This window comes from Topomyia yanbarensis, chromosome 3 (assembly GCF_030247195.1).
Source record: "Topomyia yanbarensis strain Yona2022 chromosome 3, ASM3024719v1, whole genome shotgun sequence".
NCBI lineage: Eukaryota > Metazoa > Arthropoda > Insecta > Diptera > Culicidae > Topomyia > Topomyia yanbarensis.
This window is the reverse complement of record NC_080672.1, coordinates 106,361,843-106,383,036: the sequence shown is the minus strand read 5'-3', so window position 1 is coordinate 106,383,036 and position 21,194 is coordinate 106,361,843. Positions and strand designations below refer to the sequence as shown.

The window sequence follows — 21,194 nt, the reverse complement described above, 5'->3', positions numbered from 1 at the left end:
ATACAAACTACTCAAATTACCGGGAAAGTATCAGCATGTTTAGAACAAAGCCAATACATGAACGAAACAGCGAAAACAATACGAATGAGAGAGCGATAATATGGAGAGGACGAAAAACGGAAACGGAAAGAAAAATCAAAAAACACAAACAAAGGAATGAGAGAAGATAGAGAGACAGAGACAGTCAGAGAAAGAGAGTGAATGTACAAAAGAGAGAGATAAATTGGGTCGGCACTCGCGGGCCTCGCAAGCAATACCTTTGACGGAGGGGATCGGTTGTGGCGGCGCTGCTGACACTACTGTCGGCCGACGGTCCCGGGCTCGATACGGACGCACTCTTCACGTGACCTTTGCCACCGGTTGTCGCTCCGGCCGAGCTGCCACGCGTAAATTCCGGTATCGGACCAATGAAGCTGTGCGTGTACGTGTGCATGTGTTTCGATTTTTGTTGTGGTTCCGTTTGAATGTGGGTGTGCGCATTCGCGGTTTTTATTGGATTTTTATTTTGAGTTGTGCGATTTGTCATAACCGTGGCAAAGTTCGTGAATTTGTGCGGCGTCGATGTTCAAACGAGGGGTTTTGCGGTTTACGCGGTATTTGAGTTTATGGTTTGGGTGGGTGGTTTAATAGAGAAAAGAGATAAAAAGGGGAGAGAAAAAAGAGAAAATTTGTTGGAAAATTATGCTTCATTTGAGTACACACTGTGTGATGATTGACTAGTGTTTTTATCGATCAACTAAAACGAATAGTTGAACAAACAAATTGCGAATTAGCTAGAAAATGTCGGTAACAACATCGATTATTTATAAAGATAATGTAAAATTGAATGAAACTACTTTCTGTACAGATTGTTTCTTGAATGAGAAACTAGAAAAGGGAAACACTTAATAAATAGATCGCTAATCTATTCTGAATATACGCATCTACTTCTAAGATTTAGAATCGAATAAAAATCCGACAAAAGAGAAAAAAAACCAAACGAAAATTTTGTTACTATTCAACAAAATCGAATATTTCACAAAACCACGAATGGTGTAAGAAAATCGTGACAATGTTCCTTATGAACTAACTTAACATTAAACAAGTACATACAAAATAAATTCCTAGCAGTTGCGATAACATGATCGTTGGATCGCGAGCGGAGGGCTATACTAAAGGGATTTCGTTGATGATATAAACCTCCCCCTTATTATACACTAGAGCTAAATGGAGCAGTTGTTCTCCGGACAGTAGATAATAGTACTTACGTTGAGTCCGCGGTGGAGTTTGTCTTTTCCGTTGACGATGTCTTCTCGTACAGTGTGGTAGACCGTCTCGGCATCATGCCGGCGCTGGGACCAACCGTTCGAGAGCCATTGCTCGGATCGAACTTGCCGCTGGTAGTTCCGGTGGTACGAGGCTTGACCGGGCTGGAGATCGATGCTGGAGGACAATGAGAAAATCAGTTCAGACGGCTGCTTAGTTAGAAGGAACAAAAATTTTACTCACAATTATCCGCCGATGTAATCGGTTTGGTTATGCTCGATGCGGGCCTCTGGTTTTGTGCAGCTAGTCGAGCCGTGTTCTCCTTGATGGTAGCGGAGTCTATAGTATTCTGTCGCTTGAAATTACTGCTACTGTGGAAAAGCGGAAGGAATTTCACATTAAAATTGAAACACAATTTTACCCCACGTAGTTACAACACTGCAACACTTACACTGATGTTCGTTCTGAGGTGCCGCTGCTGGCTCCTGAGCTGTGATTGTTGGTGCTGGCGGTATTGTTGACCGCAGCAACACCTCCACCGGTGCCAGCCGTGGCACCGGCAGCAGTAGCCCCGGGTATGTTGCCACCACCTGCGCCCCCTGTGGCGCCGGCTGCTGCTGCAGCTGCGGCAACCGCGGCCGCCGGTCCCACACCTGTAATGAAGCGTTGGAAAATCTCTAAATTTTTCCCGAATATACCATCAAGCCCGGTGCAGCGTGAGGGAGAAGGGGTTAGTAATCGGGGTACTAGGGGTCTGTTTTTGTCTCTTTTGCTTTTTGTTGCCATCGGGGAGGATTCGGGACATGGGATGCTGTTAGCTGGAGAGCGGAGCGAAGCGTTACGCTTGTGAACAGTTTTGCACCACGTTCGGAGGGCCGCCAAAACCTTCACTCGCTTGCACGATATGTACAACATCGAAAGTTTTCCAATCGTTTGTTTCCTTATCGGGTTTAGTAAGGGTGTTGGTGTTAGCTACAGAGAGCATCTACAGCTGCCATAATCACAGCGGAGAGCTAGCCGTTATGTGCGTGGTCAAGCGCTGCTTGCATTACTTACGTAAGGTTTCACCGCCACTCGAAGCTCGTCTGCTCGGTTTTGTACTGGATGCCGATATACTTCGGTGCACGCCTCGATGTGTGGGGCTCTGCACTTGGGAGTTACCGGCGGCGGCACCCTCGTTCCCAGCTATATTACGTAGTGACAGTGACGATCCGGACCGGGAGCCGTCTGACTCGGGCTGCACGTTGATTGGTCAGATGTTGAGGGGACAAAGAGAAAAAAAATGGTAGAAAATAAATTAGTATGCGACCTTTGGCCGTGGTTTTCACCTATGTGCCTATAGAAATCAATAACTGAATTATATAATGTAACAATATCGGGACGAACTGTTGAACGATTATTATTAGCAGATTTGTTTTAATAACTGAAACAAGACCAGCATATCCCAGGGCCACGGGATTCATTTGAGCTTATTTAAAATTTATTAGAAAATGTTTATAAAGATATCTTATTTAACTAGTGTATCGCGTAACTAGTTAAAACTACTGTTTCTGATCACGAAACAGATAAAGAAAAAGGTTTCAGTGGAAGTCTCTGCAAATAAACAATGAAGCCGTCTACCATGGTGCAGCATGGCAAAGAAGCCCAATTGGATTTACATTTGAACCAAATATATATTCTGTCCACTTCATGTGCATAACCTCGAGTTCAAATTCGTAGCACGCAAATATTCAATTTAACACTTAGTAACTGAATATCAGTTTGCCAACAGCCGCTAGCTGTGTGTAAGCCACTTGTTTGATTTATTAGATCAATTCATCCACGGTGGTGCGGCTGGCTGTGGTATAAGTATTTTCTTGCTAGATGCTTAGAAATTGTTCATTATTTGCTGGGACTGGGCAGAAAACTATATTATGCACGTGTCGCACAATTTCTACAGCGCTGTGCTGGTACGTTTATTAATTGACAGGACAAATGTTTGTGAAGCGTTACGTCCGCACGACGATGCATTGTGTGATTTTATTGATGCAGATTTTATGTTCAGAGAAAGATGCTTTGTTGCATCTGCGAGTACGTAGGAGGCCAACCATTCAAATTTAAAAACGATTGTAATAGAATATAACTTAGAATGCGGATTGGAAGATTATAATACATGCATTATTTCATTGAGTATTTATTGGCATTTGTTTTAAGTTCATTTGGTATAGTTATTTTGTTCGCCATATTTTTTCTGAATTTTAATTGTAGATTTTAAGGAAATTCAATAAGGAAACCATTTCTAGAGTACAAATCGTAATAAAAGTTAAGGCCTATCGTTTTCCATAATTTCAAAACTATTGTTTTACAGAGTGCCTGTTTTGATCGATGTTTTGAGAATTTTCATCGTTTAGAGGAAATTGTTGCATATGTAGGCGCACTGGCAGACAGCAATAATACCAAAAAGAAGAATGATGTACTATTTTGGCGAGAAGTTAGAGTTGCACAGCTTCACTTGTTTGTTTCTTTATGTCGTCTTTAATCTCATGAGTCATTTGCCTCCGAGCCTTGACAAAATGGCGGCCAAAAGAACTACCGTAGCAGCGAAACGTCAGAAGTCAGCTGATCGAACGCTGTTGTTTATTCTGTTTTATTTTATGAGAGAATCTCACAAAATTATACTAGAAGGAAAGCTTGCTGTTAATCGAACAGATACGGGAAATGGGGACACTATCACTGGGTATAGATTTCCAATGCATATGGGATTGTTATGCGTATTATTCACACATCACATCTGTGCATTTTTCGTCTCATATTTTCGAAGACAATATGAGCTCGAACAGCCTGCGCTAATTTTCAAAACATTATTACTTATGCCCAATATTGAAGGAAAGCTTTCAAACATAATATTTAGCGCTATATTCTTTCACGTATTAGTGATAAACGGTCCAATTAGGGTAGTTAAGTTATGTAAAGGGATGCTGGAGTAAAAAAAAAACATTTCCTCAGTTTCGTACAGTTTCTTGTGGTTTGTAGAATGTAGTAAAACTTCTCTGAATATTGTAGGACTAAATTTCGTATAAATTCCTAAAATTTAATACCAATCCCCTAAATTTCTAGGGAAATTCGAAGGACATATTTGAACTTCTTGAAATCACTTTCAAATCAAAAACATTGCTGAGTTATTGGAAAATCATTCAAATATCTTGAAGTTCGTAGAACTGTTCTTTGAAGTCTTACATGAGTTTTAAATTTAAATGAATTTCATGGCAACTGATTTTTCTATATTTTGATGGTTCAATAATAAAAAACCTGTTTTAATCCACCTAGCGGTGCAATTGTGCCTTTCTCATTTCTCTAAACTATGGCACGGAAGCTTTTTATGTTCAACATAGTTGTGGAAATGTCCATTACATTCTTAGTACACTTTGCACTTATACACAATGGCATGCCAGCCACGAACTTGATGAGCTACGTGTCAACGGTGGAACACTTGAAACAAAAAATATCATACTCCATTAGCCTAATCAGCATTAGTTCAATGTTATCTGCTTGCTAACTCATTTTGTCATGCGGGGGTGGGTATGTGAGGAGGGCGAAAGTCCCATGAACGAACGACTCCCCAGCTTAAATTGGTATGCTTTATGATATAGTGGTGGTTTAAAGATGATGGGGTTGAAAGGGAGGGGTATGAGGACTGGAAGGGGTGGTGGTCTGAGGGGTGATTTAAAGAGATTTTTAAAGGAGGGGAGTGAACAGTAGAGGGGGGGGGGGGGTTTAACCCCTCTCCGTAAACCATCAACTATGCCCCTATTAAAATCCAGAAACCTTATGAGAGTCGAAAAAAAATTTGCCGGGATTAAGTTGACGTTTTTCAGAGTGATTGCATAACCTTTCTATATGAGAAAGGCAAAAATGTGCCAAAATCCAAAAAAGTGAATCGTCGTCAAATTTTTTTTTCGAGTTTGCATCAAATCTCGACGTTTCATGCACCTTGAACACATTTAGCATCAAAAATAAAAATTCTATTTTTAATTTTTCCTATAGTTTATATGAGAAATTTCTGTGTAGCCGCACTCTGAAACCCGTAATTCCGGAACCAGAATTCCGATCGATCCAAAATTCAATAGCAGCCGATGGGAAGGTTGCACCTTTCATTTGAGACTAAGTTTGGGCAAATCGGTCCAGCCATCTCTGAGAAAAATGAGTGACATTATTTGACACAACGCACATACATACACACACATACACACACACATACACACACATACACACACATACATACACACATACAGACTTTTTCCGATCTCGACGAACTGAGTCGAATGGGATATGACACTCGGCCCTCCGGGCCGGGATTAGGTTGACGTTTTTCAGAGTGATTGCATAACCTTTCTATATGAGAAAGGCAAAAGGTAGGTATCAAAGTATACGCCGTCATTTTGTGATTTCAAATAAGATCCCGAAAACAGTTAGTTAAGTATTGTTTTTGACATTTCAAAGAAGATCAAGATTTTTAATAGAAATGTTCGAGGCAATTCGCAAAAAAATAATTAGGGGAAGTGGGCCAATTCGGACCCTCAATTATTTCTTAGATATGGTAATATTATGAGAAGCGTATATGGGTCATTCCACGTCAGATTTACAACCAAAATTTTTATTCCTTCCAAAATTTTTTCTTGCATTCTTTAGCTAGAAATATTTGACACGCATTTCTTTGTTTTTGCTGAACATGATATTTTTTTCAAGTTATTAGTTTTTGAACTTTTGAAGTTTAATAAATTGAACATTTTTCAATCATTGATAACCCGGAAACGATTCGATAAATGGAAAAAAAAACATTAAATAAAAAAAGTTGTGTTTTCAAATGAGCTTACCGAAAAAATTTTGCAAACAATTATTTTTTGTTATATAACTTATAAAATTTGCAATTATTTGAAACAAATTGAATTTTTTTAAAGTTGGACCAAATTTTTTTTTTGCATATTTTTTTCTTAAAATGTTAAGAATCATGTTAAAAAGATTGTATAAAAAATTTGGGAGTGGATATCAAAATACTTTGCGAGATATTGCAATAGTAAACTTAAAACAAGGTAATTTTACACTAAACGCCCAGTTATAGGCCTGTTATAATTGAAATATCTGGTAAAATACTTCGAGTTCCATTCTGAAATTTTCACACAATCTTCTCGATATTATTATAAATTATTTGAAAAGCCTTTTTTCTTTTTCGTTTTTTCTTCGGCGTGACCCTAAAAAATTATTTGCTTCTAATATTTGCAGAAAACATAAATTACATAACAAAAACAAATATTTAAAAAAAATCCGGTGAGATCATGCGCATACGCAACTTTTAGTATTTAATGCTTTTTCCACTTATCAAATAGTTTCTAAGTTATCAAGGATTGAAAAATGTTCAATTTTATTTAATTTCTGAAATTTAATTAAATATTTTATAAAGTTCCAAAACTCATAACTTGAAAAACTTTAAATTCAGCCAAAGCCTAAAATTCGTGTCAATAACTTTTAGCTAAAAAATGCTAAAAAACTTGGAGGGAACTAAAATTGTAGTTTTAAATCTGACGTGGAATGACTCGCATTCTACAAATTCAAGACTTTTTTGGTGGTATCCAAGTGTTAGAAGCAATTTTTTTAAATCGCCCTAAAAACAATTTTTTTTGGTAACATAAGTATATTAAGAAGATTATTTGAAAATTTCAGAATGGAACTTAAAGTATTTTACAAGATATTTTAATTATAAAAGATTTATTATTGGGCGTTTAGTGTAAAATTGCCTTTTTTATTTCGATTATAGAGGTTTTAACCTTAAGGTCATTCGGCTCTTCGGATTACAAAAGTCTCTTATAAATTTTTTTAACCTTATGTGCGGGGTCGGGACTCGAACCCAGGTGCAGCACAAGGCAATCGATTTACCAACTACACTACGCCCACCCCCTAAAATTGCCTTGTTTTAAGTTTACAATTGCAATATCTCGCAAGTATTTTGATATCCACTCCTAAATTTGTATATAATCTTTTAACAATTAATAAAAAAATATGTAAAAAAAATTTGGTCCAACTTTAAAAAAATTCAGTTTGATTGCAAATAATTGCAAATTTAATAAGTTATATAACAAAAAATAATTTTTTGTGAACCTTTTTGGTAAGCTCATTTTAAAACGCAACTTTTTTTTATTTAATATTTTTTCCATATATCGAATCGTTTCCGAGTTATCGGTAATTGAAAAATGTTCAATTTATTAAGCTTCAAAAGTTCGAAAACTATCAACTTGAAAAAAATATTTAGCAAAAACAAAAAAATTCGGAAGAATCAGGATGGGGTTTTTGAACGTCAGTAACTTTCATCGTACTGAATTACACAATGTATAAATCTATCTATAAATTAATCAAAAACTGATTTTTTCCAAATGCACCGTAAAAAAAAGGAATCTCCAAGCCAATATCAGGCAGAGCCATGAATGGGGAGTATTTTTGAAAACCCAACTCCTACCAGCAGAAGGCAAATGATTCTTAACATTTCCTTTCGATCATGTCCATATGAGCCCGCCTAGTCCTAGTGTTCCGTTCTAAGTTTATAACTGATTCGCTCTAGAACACCTATTCGTCTTTCAATTTCATTGCTTTCGTTTCACTTAGTCTTAAATTTGCCGAAAAAAGCCAACAAAGTCAATATAGTAGTACCTTGCGACAATTAAAACATAGTAAGAATTATCTTTTTTATGTTCACCATAATATAGATATCTTTCTTATTTTCACTTGCAATGATGAAATGATGCACACAGTGCCACCTAGCGGTGAAAATGCAAGTTAATGGGATTTCTCCACGTAAATTGTCGAAAGATCTTATACAAACTTCGATTTGGCTCAAATTTGGAGCAGACACTGCTGGTATTATAAGGAATTGTCACTCTAATGTGAAGTGCCTAAGCGACTCATTCATTCGACTGGGAGGTTATATATAAAAGTTCCGCAGGCCTGGTTTGTACCATTCGTTGCGAACGAGCAACGTGTGAACTCTAACATGCGGATGGCGTAGGTAAGGAAAAGGCCATCAGATTTTTCGTCGCCCACATATAAGTGGGCATGTATTGTTGTGTTTCATTCATCGTACGCTAGTCGAATAAGTATCATATGTGCTGTCAGACGGAGCGATAAGAAGGCAATCTGAATATTCTTTGTGCATATAGAGTTTCGCACAGGGCCGGTAGAATACTTTTTGCCGAGTGGGTAGTAAGATTCGGAGTAATTTCTACTCGTATTGATGAAAGTTTAGACATGGCGTATGTAAGTGAAAATGAAAACTCCCTGACAATAGCTTGTATACATTTGGAAACATCAATGTGTTTATTGATTGCTGATACTACATAGGACATTTGTACAGCTAAGTACCAATCACTCCATTCTTTTCAATTTCGTTGCATTCCCTGTGATAGAACCTTCTTTGATGGATATTGAAGCCCGCATGATAATATTGACTAATGGGGAGGTATCTCCGACGACCGACAGAGAACGATTTGAATATTTCTCCGATTACAAAAATAATGCCGATAGGTCTCCTTTTCAATACAAACCGTATCCATCTAATACAACCAGCCCTTGGACGGTCTACTTCAAGACCATATCGGGTGATCTAACTAAATAACACTCGGGCGTGTGCGAATAAGTATTTGTATACGTACCCGCTCGGGAAGTAGAGATTGATGGTGTAGTCTCCGGGAGGGGCCCTTATTGCGAAATATGGTATTGGCTCCTTCTAGAACCCTTCGCTGCAGTCAGTGAAAATTCTGGCATGCAAGCAATTGCGTTAAGCAACAATCGAGGAGTATAAGAAAACAACTTATTTTCAATTTGACTCATTTCGAGCCTTTTGCCTTTTTTTCTTCCAAACATTGTTCTTTTGAACATATCCCACATATGAATTAGACGGGGAAACATTGAAGCATCCTTCGGAGGTCCACTCCGAGAAGAAATTCTAAAGAGACCTACGCACCGGCCACAACTAATTTCTATGCTCACTAAAGAGTGAGATTCTGACAATCCCATTGAGGGAACAACTTGTAATGTACCTATAAATTTTCGAAACAGGAGAATCATTTCCTCTCCTGAGATTCCTCGTAAACGCCTGAAAGTGTCCCTTAATGGGTGCTGTTACAAAACCGAAGTGAGTGCGTCACTCCTATTATTTTCCTAAGTTTTACACAATATATTTACACTACAGAAAACCTAGTAAACTTTCGACGTAGATCTTCAACAATTTTAACATTATTCGTCCGAGCCGCAAAAACACGACGTAGGAGCGTTTTAGGGAACAAAATGTGCTATTATTTTAATCGGATTAGCCTTTGTTCGGTACCAGGTATTGAAGTTGTCGCTTGTCAAATCCGTAGAAAAGGCAGACTTATTGATATTGTTTCCATACTCATCGCACCTCTACTGGTTCTAGGTGACTTCCACTTCCACGGTATGCCATCCCGAGCAAATACTCATGGGTTCAAACACCACAAAGCCCCTTGAAAAGACCTTAAATATGGTCCGTGACAAAATTCACAACCATCAAGATACCATAAAATGGTCTCAATAACCCATAAATACACCAACATATGGTATTTTATATGGGATCTACCGGACCATGGTGATGGTATTTTCATGGTTTGAACCCATTTCAAACACCCATGTCAAACCCCATGACCATGGGGGTATTATGGGCTTTTCGTTTGCTCGGGATGGGCTTGTCTTAACGATGATAACCGGTCTATCTTAATGTATGATATTCGCGACAATTTCAGTATGACCATCTAGAAGGAGATGTTCATGAAAGATCGCGTAGCTTCAACGAATTTTTCAGTATATCTTGTCAGGGGACGCTTGAAATTTATCAAATTTCGTGGGGAATGAAAGTTTCGGAATCCGAAAGGTAGCAGCAAACTTTGGTTAAAGAGGGTGGATAAAGGTCGTGAATTCCTTTGGGTGATATATTGGGTCATGTCCAATCATGGTACGTTGAATGCGCATCTTTGGAGTATTGGGGTCGGTGAGAACGGTCTCTGCGGTTGTGGTGACGGTTATCGCAACATTAAACATGTTGTCTGGTCGTGCGCCTAGTGTTCTAGCGCCAGTTATCCTATTATGTATGTCTCTCATACACATATTTTTAAACCCCCGATAGATATCCGAATTTAGTTATCTCTTCTTTTTTGGTTGATATGCTAACAGCTACCTAGAAATCTGATCCCAAGTGCTCCCGGCGGATCCGAGGAGGCGACCCGGTTCATGATAATGTTTCAAAGATTTTCTTCCATTTAATTCCACTATGTTTTTATAGTTAGATGCACTTGCACTTCACTATTTAACAGATACCGGTATTTCGATTACTACTTGTAATCTTCTTCAGTGTTTGTATCAGTCTATAGGAAATTACGGGATTGTAAAGTCGTTTTATCTAGGGAAGCGGGTAGGCTGTGGTCGGTGGGTACCTAGGTGCATGAAGCTGACCGTTTTTTGCATGTAGGTAAAATTTCGAAGAGCCATGAATATCCGTTACCTTGGTCTCGATTTAATAAGAAAGGAGACGAATGTTTGAAAATTTCCAGGCTTTCAGCTACGTCTAATTTCCAAGGATTAGAGACTTGACGCTGAATTTTAATATCTTCTATAGTTAAGTTATGTTTTTCTGAAAAAGCGTGTTCCACTACCTTGGATTTGAAGTGGAATGGTAAATCTTTAGCAGATTCTTTAGAAGCTTTTGCTATTTCCGCAATATGCTCTTTGAATCGAATTTCTAATGTTCTCCTGGTTTGTCCAATATAAACTTTATCACAATGTGAACATGATATTTTGTATATCCCCGATTTGCTCAGTGTTTCTATCGGATCCTTTGTGGATCCAAGTATTGATTTTAGCTGGTAATTTTTACTACTGAAAACTAGATCTACACCAAACTTTTTTAATTTTTTCCTAAGTGGATAAGCTGTATTCTGATTGAAATCTACTGCTATCCTTTTCAAATTTTCAGTTGTTGGAGTTAAGGTTGTGAGGTTTTGCTTATGAAGTATTCTAGATTTTTTATTAATTATTGATTGGATGGTTTGCTCTGGATACCCGTTGAGCATACCTGTTTTGAAGATGAATTCAGTTTCTTTAGTTTTTGCTTCTTCCCCTAATGGTAGAGTAAGCATTCTATGGACCATGTGGTGAAAAGCGGCCATTTTATGCTGATGTGAATGGTTTGAAGTATTTGGTATAATTCTCTCAGTATTTGTAGGTTTCCTATATATTTCGAAAGTCAAGGACCCCCCCTCTCTTTTTACAAGCACATCCAAGAAGGGCAAATTGTTATCTTTCTCTTCTTCATGTGTAAAATTGATATTTTTATGGATGTTGTTAATGGTGTTCAACATCCGGGATAAATTTTTACGTTTGATAATACAGAAGATATCGTCAACGTATCGCCACCAGCGTTCTGGTAGCTCACCTTTTTCTTTTAAACATTCTTCTAAGTTTGCCATAAAAAGTTCACAAAGAAATGGAGAGAGTGGGTTACCCATCGGAGCACCCGTGGTTTGTTTATAGAAGACACCCCGGAATGTGAAATAATTTTCTTCCATGCAAAGGCGAGTAAGCTGGATATAAGATCTTACTTTGCTTTTCCATAGACTGTTGTTATTTTGTTGTAATAACCAATCCTCTAGTAGGTTAATTGAATCTTTTACAGGGACACTTGGGAATAGTGCGGTTACGTCAAAGGAGACCATAATCTCATCGTCTTTGATTTTACCTGAATTTTGAAGTTTGAGAGTGAATTCTTGTGTATTGGAGATGGACCGGCTGGAAAACTTTTTTGTCATGATGTCCGGACAGTGATTTTCTGTTTGTCAAAAAATTATTGTACATCGAGAATTTCAGACGCATGCATTTTGTGCGCGAAACACTACGTGGTTAATTTCAGATTGTGGTTTGTTCCAAACTTTCGAATGGGTAATTCCCCCCTCGGCAATTTTCGAATAGGTAGTACTACCCATACTACCCACGTATTCCGCCGGCCATAGTTGCGCATGATATTATTGCGCCTCTTTCGGTTTTTACTAGTTGAATCGAACGAGTGAGTAACATGTAGATGCGTGGTCAGACGGTGCAGGTGTGATTTTGTGAACAGTGTTGGTATGTGTTAACTGGATCAAGCTATAAGTAGCGATGAAGAAATTTGTAATATCGTTAATTTCAAGGTGAGCAGGTAAATTTCAAGATTTCTCAACAAGTCGAGGGTACACAGTTCTCCTAATAACCATGGTATATTTTAACATATTTGGACCCTTCTGGGTATTTTGGATTCAGAAACTCTTCTATTTTTGAACTCGGAGAAAAAGAACCGGATTAATTCATCTGGTTCCCAGAAAAGAAAGATTCCGGAGATAAGTTACAGTACTTGCGAATTTCCATGGAATTTAAGCAATATCGGTATCATTTTTTTTTTGGAATTGGCTTAGAAGACGGGACCATTTAGTGATTTGACCGCGGAACGGTTATTCTTAAGCAGGTTCCCTTGGGATCGTGATTGATTGTTTCAAGATCAATTCATCATATGGTTCCGCCACGATAAAAACGGATTTCTGATAAAACTTCAAGAATTTTATTACCTATATTGCTAGGAATTTATTGAAATCAAATTGATACGATTTGCACCTCCAGATTCTCGGGAACCAGTTGGGTTCTCGGAAGGGCTCCCCGTCAGAATCACTTACTACAATTGCAGACGAGACGGGAAATGTCACCCACTAAAACACTCCCTAAGGCCAGCTTCAGCAGGCCTTGATTCTGCTTGTGATATTGAGTGTACGGTTCGGATGTGCGGACGTAGGAACTTTACGATCGCGTGGAAATGAGGATGTATTTGTGCTCGCTCGAGACTGTGTTGCTCAGATTTATAACTGCAATAGTGTTCATTGAATCATTGGGGTGTTCTTGTGTTTCACGATTGCATGTTCGTCTTTGTGTATTATCGCGAAGGGTTCAGGCGTTTGTAAATTAACGTGTTCGATCGTGTGGGCGTTTGTATGTCGCTTTTTTCGCTTTTCTGAAGAACTGCGAAATTCCATCTCTAACCATTCAAAAGAAAATTTTCAGATTTATATTAAACTTTAGTTTGGCCTAATGAGTAATATTAGAATTTCAAAAAAGGCCATTTTTGACGAAAAGGAGCTAATAGGAGCTTTTCTAGTATATATTTGATGACTTGAAATAAATTATCTGCGCTAAAACAATCTTAAAGTTGTCTAAAGAGTATTTAAGATTTAAATCGAAAATTGCCTACATCACTTCACCAACTTCGAAGTTCACCGCTTTAACTAGCTTTAACCATACTCTTGACTGTCACAAATGACTGAAACATGGGATCACGAAATAAACGTTTACGATATTTAGATTTAATTGGTTATGACCAAAAAAGTAATCTTAACTATTGTCGTTTTCGCTTGAGGCAGAAACTAACTCAGTTTAGGACCTAACTGCTGTCAAACCGTTTGTTTTAAGCCAGCTTCTAACCTAGATTTTACGCCACTAAACTGAAAACCGGGTTGGGTTCTAGCCTGAAAAATATTTCGGGTTCGCTCACACCACCTCTGTTATGCGAGAACCCAGCAGCTCAGTTCCATTAAAAACGTTTGTTGAAGCAACTGACCTGGGTTAGTTTCTAGGTTTCCAATTGAAAACGACATTAGTAATATATACGAAACAATCGACTATCTGTTCAGTTTAACCACTGGAAAATAATCGTTCAACAGCCGCTCTAAACAAATAAATAAACTCGAATTTAATTCTAATTTCAAAATCACTACAAATCGGTGCGAATTAGCGTTTTAAGCAATGAACTGAATGATAATTAAATACTCAAAACTATACTGTTTATTTACAAAATAACTACTTGTTGATTATGTACAATTTCGAAATACAGTCGCTGCAGTCCGATCGGTAGCAGAGAATTCGAAATTAGAACTAAACAACCAACCGTCACACTAACGTTTGGCAATAATACGATAAATGAATTAAAATAATTAAAAAACAACAAATGAAAAACACATGTTTGCTTCTGGGATTAAAGGGGGAAGGATTAAAAAACTTACGTCCGTGCTCTTTCTTCCGAGTAGTAGGTAAGTTGCAAAAACGTCATCGTATCGTGTGAATGTCAATGATTCTTCTATATCTTGCCTATTGTAGCCCATTGCAACTAGCGCTTCTACACTCGTCACAGATAATTCACAGGTGACGCGACGGATCGATGGATTGATTTTTGAGTTCGGTTCGATTCGGTTCGGTTGTTGTTGTTGGTGGTGTTGGTGATTATGATGATTGGTGGTTGTGGTTGTGACGATTAATAAGAAATGAAAAGAGAACAAAAATAAACATTTTAGAACGATTTTGTTGCTAGGTAAATTCGGATACACCGCGTTGTAACGGAGATTACAAACAAACAATGAACAAACCCCTTATGGTTATTACATGGAACTATAACGAACGGGAATTGATAACTGTTTTTTATGGTTTGTTGGTACAATGAGTAAAATGTCGAGATAGTAATAAGACTTTGCGATTTGTGGAATTTTCGGTTACGAGAACAATGGTGGTCAAAGATTTTGTTGGATTGTTTTAGGACACTTCCCATTACTTTAGAACATTACTACGATACCGAGTTTAATAGAATTTAACGTGTAAATCATTCAGTAATACACATGTATTATTTAACAATGACAGCCTTGCGACAACGTGAGGCAATTCAAATGAACACATTAGAGTAATGAGAAATTAAACTCAATCAATTTCACTGGATATGTAAAACAATTGTTAGACCATTATTGCTCAAATAATATTGGAATGGGCAGGTTGACAGAAAGGAGAAACCACAATTCAGTAAAAAGTACACCTTCAAGGAATCGTTCTAATGGCAACGACTGGCTACGCCTACCACAAGGCAATAATATGAGAACTCTATTTTTGACACTGTACTTTAATCTTCTTATTCTGCATTATGTTGGATTGATTTTTCGAACGAGTGCAGTTGGATCGAATTCGACTTCCATTTAAATTTGCTATTGTTAATGAGAATGCATATGATAAATTGGTTATACAATTGGCGTTTCGACATCGTCTCATCAGAAACCAACACTAACTTAGTGACAGGACTAAGCTAGCGCCGGACTGATGCTAGCTGCAGAAACGAGGACACTAATTTTGTTCTTGAGCAAACCCCTGAATAAGCGCGATGTACCGCAACTAGGGGTTTGCTCAGGAACACAATTAGAGTTTCCGTTTTTGGAGCGAGCTTCAGTCCGGTGCTAGCGTAGTCCTGTCACTAAGTTAGTGTCGGATTCTGATGAGACGGAGTTGAAACGTAAATTCCATTACTAATTTATTATGGGTTTTGTGCCCTTAACGAGCAATATGATTTTAAACAACCCTAGCAGCAATTTTAGTTCGGAAAACCACTTCATAATTAATTGAAACAAAAAATGTATGGGTTTTTGGTTGCCAACTGGTTGTGAATAAGTTGCCGCAACAAAGGTTGCTACTTGGGAATTATCTCTTTAGTAGAGAAAAGTTAGTTTTTACATCGGCTTGCTAAGCCAAACCAAATGTTTCGATTTCACCAATTCTCATCAGCTTAAAAATGAACTCCTTTTCATGAGAGACATCACACTTAACTAGGGGTTCGCTTAGGAACACAAAGAGTATTTCCGATTTTGGAGCAAGCATCAATCCGGCGCTAGTTCAGTCCTGTCACTAAGTTAATGTCGGATTCTGATGAGATGAAGCCGAAACGCTAATTCCATAACTAATTTAAATGCTCGTTGCCTAGGAATAACTATTATCCCGAAATCATATCTTGAAATATAATCGCAGTTATTATTGTCAGAATGCTCAAAAACAGACTCAAAGGCAGCATTCCATTTGACACAATGGGACCCGGTTGAGATGGTAGGACCGAAAATTTTAAGGCAAACCTTGTATAAGGTCGAATTCAACGAGCTGAAAAAGCCAATTTTTAGATAGTTGAATTTCGAAAGGCTATATTTTTATTTAGACTGAGGCCAATCAGAAAGACAGAATTCCTAATGGTAAATGGTTAAATTTGATGGCTGAATTGTAAGGCCTTATTCATTTTAACAAAACTTTGAGGATATATAAATTAAGAAATTTACTTTTTGTGCATCGAAAAAGAGATGAGACAATTTATAATACATTGTCCATAATTACCTTCCACCTTTCGAGTGAATATATTTTATTGGAGATGTAGCCTTCTTTTAAACATGAGCTGTTCTTTTTTCAATCTTTTATTTCGACTAGTATGTAGTTACATTCCTCTTTTTTTACTTTTTAACGACATTCAATTAGCTAGAAATTGCTAAATAGGGAATGTCATAAAATTTTTGAGCCTTATTACTCATGTGAGACTAAGGATGTGAACTATACAGATCGGAACACTAGAAGTGGCAGGGTCATTAGAAACAGGCCCGAAATCTCAGGGCTAATCTTTTGTCTTCTGCTGGTAGGAGTCGAGCTTAGGCAGTTAAAACATGAACTGCCCTTTAGTTACATTTTTGCAATTCTTGTATAGACTTTTTGAAAATACAAGTCCATTATCTAACGACTTTCGAACTAGTGGAGTGATGATTTTGGTAGCCTTATATTAATGAAGGGTCGCCTGCGCCATATTAACTCTTACGTCCCCAACCTCCATTTTACTGTGAATATTTAATTTCAAAATAATAGTACTCACTAGCGTTTCAACCATACTCGATGCGGTTTTTTTGGAAAGGATCACAAAATTTGTCTAGTTTTAGGAACTGAGGCATCTTTCCGGGAATGACCGTATTGATGGGTGTACCAAGAGGACCTCCTTTTCCGAAAAGCGAAAAAAATTTATTCCGTTTTTTTAAAAGAAACAGAAAACTTTCTTGGGGTTTTTGATTGGCCACACCTCGGAGTATTCCGGGAACCTGGTGCCTCAGATAAAGAGGACACTTTTCGACTGGTTATAAAACCCGTCTTGCGGTATGTCAAATTTCATGATCTTACAAAACAAGTGCATTGGAAGCCATTTTAAGGGTTTTTGGTTCAATTGGCCACGCCCCGTGGTATTCCACCAACCTGGTTTCTCCAGCAAAGAGGACACTTCTCGACCGATTGCAAAACCAATCGTGCGGCATGTCAAACTTCATGATTTTACAAAATAAGTGCACTGGAGGACATTTGGTTTTTGGTTGAGTTTGATACACCTCAGGGTATTCCGGGAAGCTGGTTCCTCGGGCAAAGAGGACACTTTTCGGTCGGTTATAAAACCCATCTTATGGCATGCCAAACTTTATGATTTGCAAAACCAGTGCACTAGAGGACATCTCGAGTTTTTGGTTGATTTGGCCACACCCCAGCGTCTTCCGGGAACCTGGTTCCTCAGACAAAGAGGACATTTTTTGACCGGTTATAAAACCCGTATTGCGGTATGTCCAATTTCATGATTTTGCAAAATCAGTGGAGAACATATTGAGGATTTTTGGTTGAATTGGCCACACTTCGGGATATTCCGGGAACCTCGTTCTTCAGTCAAAGAGGACACTTTTCGACCAGTTATGACCAGTTATAAACCCCGTCTTATGGCAAATTAAACTTCATGATTTTGCAAAACAAGTGCACTGGAGACTCGAGTTTTTGGTTGAATTTGCCACACTCCAGCCTATTCTGGTAACCTGGTTCTTCAGACAAAGAGGACACTTTTCAACCGATTACAAAACCCGTCTTGCGGCATGTCAAACTTCATGATTTCACAAAACAAGTGCACTGGAAGACATTTTGAGGGTTTTTGGTCGAATCGGGCACACCTCGGGCTATTTCGGGAACCTGGCTCACCAGAAAAGGGTCTTTTTTAACCGATTACATTGGATTAATTTCTAGCTATTTTCTTCGGATTGGACACAACCAGAACTTTTACTTGAATTTGGTTCCACTGGAAAAGAGAACTCTTTTCAGTTGATTTTAAAATCCGTTTTGTCTCGCGTGTCAAACAGCATGAAAGTGGCGAGGTGTGGCGAATTCGACCAAAAACCTTCAAAATGTGCCCCAGAGCACTTTTATTTTGCAAAATCATGATGTTTGACATGCTGACATGCTTTTATAACCTGTCAAACTTTGCCGGAAGAACAAGGTTACCGGGGTGTGCCCAATAAGACCAGAATCCCTCAAAATGTTTTCCAATGCATTTGTTCTAAAAAATCGTAGTTTTATGCTTCGCAAGACTAGTTTAAAAACCGGTATGCTTTTCGCTTTTCAGAAAAAGAGGTGTAGCCCCAGTACTCCCAACAATATATCCGAAACTGCGGTCATTTCCGGAAAGATGTTCCTGTTCCTATAATTAAACAATCTTTGTGATCGTTTCCAAAAACCATATCAAGTTTGGTTGGAACGCGGCTGAGTAGCATTATTTTGAAGAATAATATTTGTGAGAGCTAATACAATCAATCAATTTCATTTAATTACTTCACCTTTGGATCTAGATTTGCTGCTGAAGTCTTATTGGTGCTCGTGGAATCAAACCTTACACTATTTTAGACATTCCTCATAAATTTTACAACAATGAGCTGATCATCGTTTCGTCGCTTCTTTGTGGCTTCATTACAGTCACTATAAGAAAGGAACTACTTAGAAGAAAGTTTCGAAAGAAACGTTCATGTTTAAAAGAAGGTAAAATACCCGAATAATATGAGACAACATATGAGAAATTCTTCGCTTAAATAGGACAATGTTTCATCATAAAATAGATTCAAACATAAATATGCAAAAGCAATAATTAATTCTAGAATTTTGGCAGAAAACATTTCTTGGGGACTGTTCTCGAAGAATTGTTATAAAAGCGATCAGACTACATGTTTATTTTACACCAATTTATTGTGTTTGTCATATATTGTTCTATTTTGTATCGTATTGTATTGTATTGTACTGTATCGTGTTGTATCGTGTTGTGTTATGCTGTGTTGTGCTATGCTGTGTTGTTGTGTTGTGTTGTGTTGTGATGTGTTTGGTATGTGTCCTGTTGTGTTGTGTTGTGTTGTATTGTATTGTATTCTATTGTACTGCATTGTATTGCATTGCATTGTATTGCCTTATATTGTGTTGTGCATGGTGCGCCAGCTGGATGTATCTTTTTCCAACATTGAACAACTCCGCCATTTTCAGCAGATTTTCACAAGTAAACAAGATTTTTAACAATATTTTATGCCATTTATTATAAACCAGGTTTAGAGTACAATGTCGATTAAATGGTCTCTCCCTCTTTGAAAAAAGAAGGACCGATGATTGTTTTGGATCACAATGTAAAGCGCTAAGATTTCAGCGCGTTTTTTTGGTGTAAATCGACTCGTAGCTAAAATGGCACTAAATGATGTTTCAGAATTGTGTTTATCGGCTGAAAAATGGAGTAGTTGTTTAATGTTGAAATAGGATACATCCAGATGGCGCACTCTGTATTGTATTGTATTGGATTGCATTGCATTGCGTTGTATTGCGTTGTATTGTATTGTATTGTATTGTATTGTATTGTATTGTATTGTATTGTATTGTATTGTATTGTATTGTATTGTATTGTATTGTATTGTATTGTATTGTATTGTATTGTATTGTATTGTATTGTATTGTATTGTATTGTATTGTATTGTATTGTATTGTATTGTATTGTATTGTATTGTATTGTATTTTATTGTATTTTATTGTATTGTATTGTATTGTATTGTATTGTATTGTATTGTAATATACTGTATCGTACTTTCTATCGTACTTATTGTGTCCTATCCGAGAAGATCATCATAATTGTAGTTCGGTCTCAGATCAATAATGCTTAATAATAATGACAGCTTTTTCCACAAATTTTCAATAAACCTCGCGAACAGCAATCCATTCGCTTACCCCAAATGTTCTCGTAACCGAAAATTACACTCAATCACACACACACCCAGTACCCAGTAGAACATTGAATGAAACGTACTATTCTACGGGGGAGGCGAGCAAAACAGTAACGTAACTGCATTCCAACCAAATAACATACGCAGAAACAGTAGTGTAACGCAACTGAGAACTAGCACAATTTAACGAATCAACGCCTAAAAAGAGAAACACAGGGAGGAAATTTTGAAGGAAGGTGAAAACAATCCAAAGCAAACCAGGGGAACCAACTGAACAGGAAACGAAACAGACTATGGGCAAATAATTATCATAATTCGCTGTAGGTGCGGAAAATTTAATAAAAGAAAGAACAAGGGTATAAAAAACGAGTGTGATTGTATAGTAAAGAATGCAGGAAATCAATAATCGAAAGAAAAAACCAATTTAAATAGGTATAGTAAAAGGTATAGAGACAGATTACAGTACGGATCCTTGGGCCAGCGCGCGGGTGGTGGGTAGCGCCGCCTAGACGAGCAGGTGGCGCTCAGAGACACTAGTACTAGTAGTTGCGATAGCAGTAGTAGAGCTAGTAGTAGTGGTTGCTGCTGCAGTCGTACTACTAGAACGGATGATGGCAGATGTTGTCCTCCTCGCGCGTGTCACTATTTGGAGAAGTACAACACAGTAGGGAAGAGTTGTGCAGGATGGAACCTAGACTGAAACATTTTCGTTTTGCATGGATGAATGGTTTTGGTGGTGTTGATGGCGGTGCGCTCTTATCTGGAAGAATGACTCGATTTGATACGAAGCATTAAATGCCCTTCTGTTAAGGGGTGATGATAGTGGATGCAAAGAACCGGTGATGCTTGAACCGTTGCTTCTGATGGAGCAAAAACCCTTTTCATACCCTTTTCAATGTGTAGGAACAAAAGCTTTCTGGCAAATGAAACGGGAAATGACGTTTTTGTAGGAAAATGTTGAGTGGAAAAAATGCGAAACGTAATTCCATTATGAACGATACTTGTGCCGTTTTC

General features: G+C 37.8%; 1 protein-coding gene across 19 annotated transcripts in view; it reads right to left on the bottom strand.

Annotated features, from left to right (window-relative positions):
• Positions 1-21,194, bottom strand: part of LOC131693459 (MAP/microtubule affinity-regulating kinase 3-like) — a 211,107-nt gene that overhangs the window by 70,929 nt on the left and 118,984 nt on the right. For 11 of the 19 annotated variants that reach the window (XM_058981275.1, XM_058981276.1, XM_058981281.1 and 8 more), the window contains exons 7-12: positions 14,358-14,470; positions 2,302-2,482; positions 1,697-1,922; positions 1,489-1,616; positions 1,248-1,422; positions 258-413 (exon numbers count right to left, since the gene is read on the bottom strand). In XM_058981275.1, the coding sequence (XP_058837258.1) occupies positions 258-413; positions 1,248-1,422; positions 1,489-1,616; positions 1,697-1,922; positions 2,302-2,482; positions 14,358-14,470 (979 nt within the window). The remainder of the gene's footprint in view (positions 1-257; positions 414-1,247; positions 1,423-1,488; positions 1,617-1,696; positions 1,923-2,301; positions 2,483-14,357; positions 14,471-21,194) is intronic. The other 8 variants (XM_058981287.1, XM_058981284.1, XM_058981285.1 and 5 more) reach the window with 3 other exon arrangements.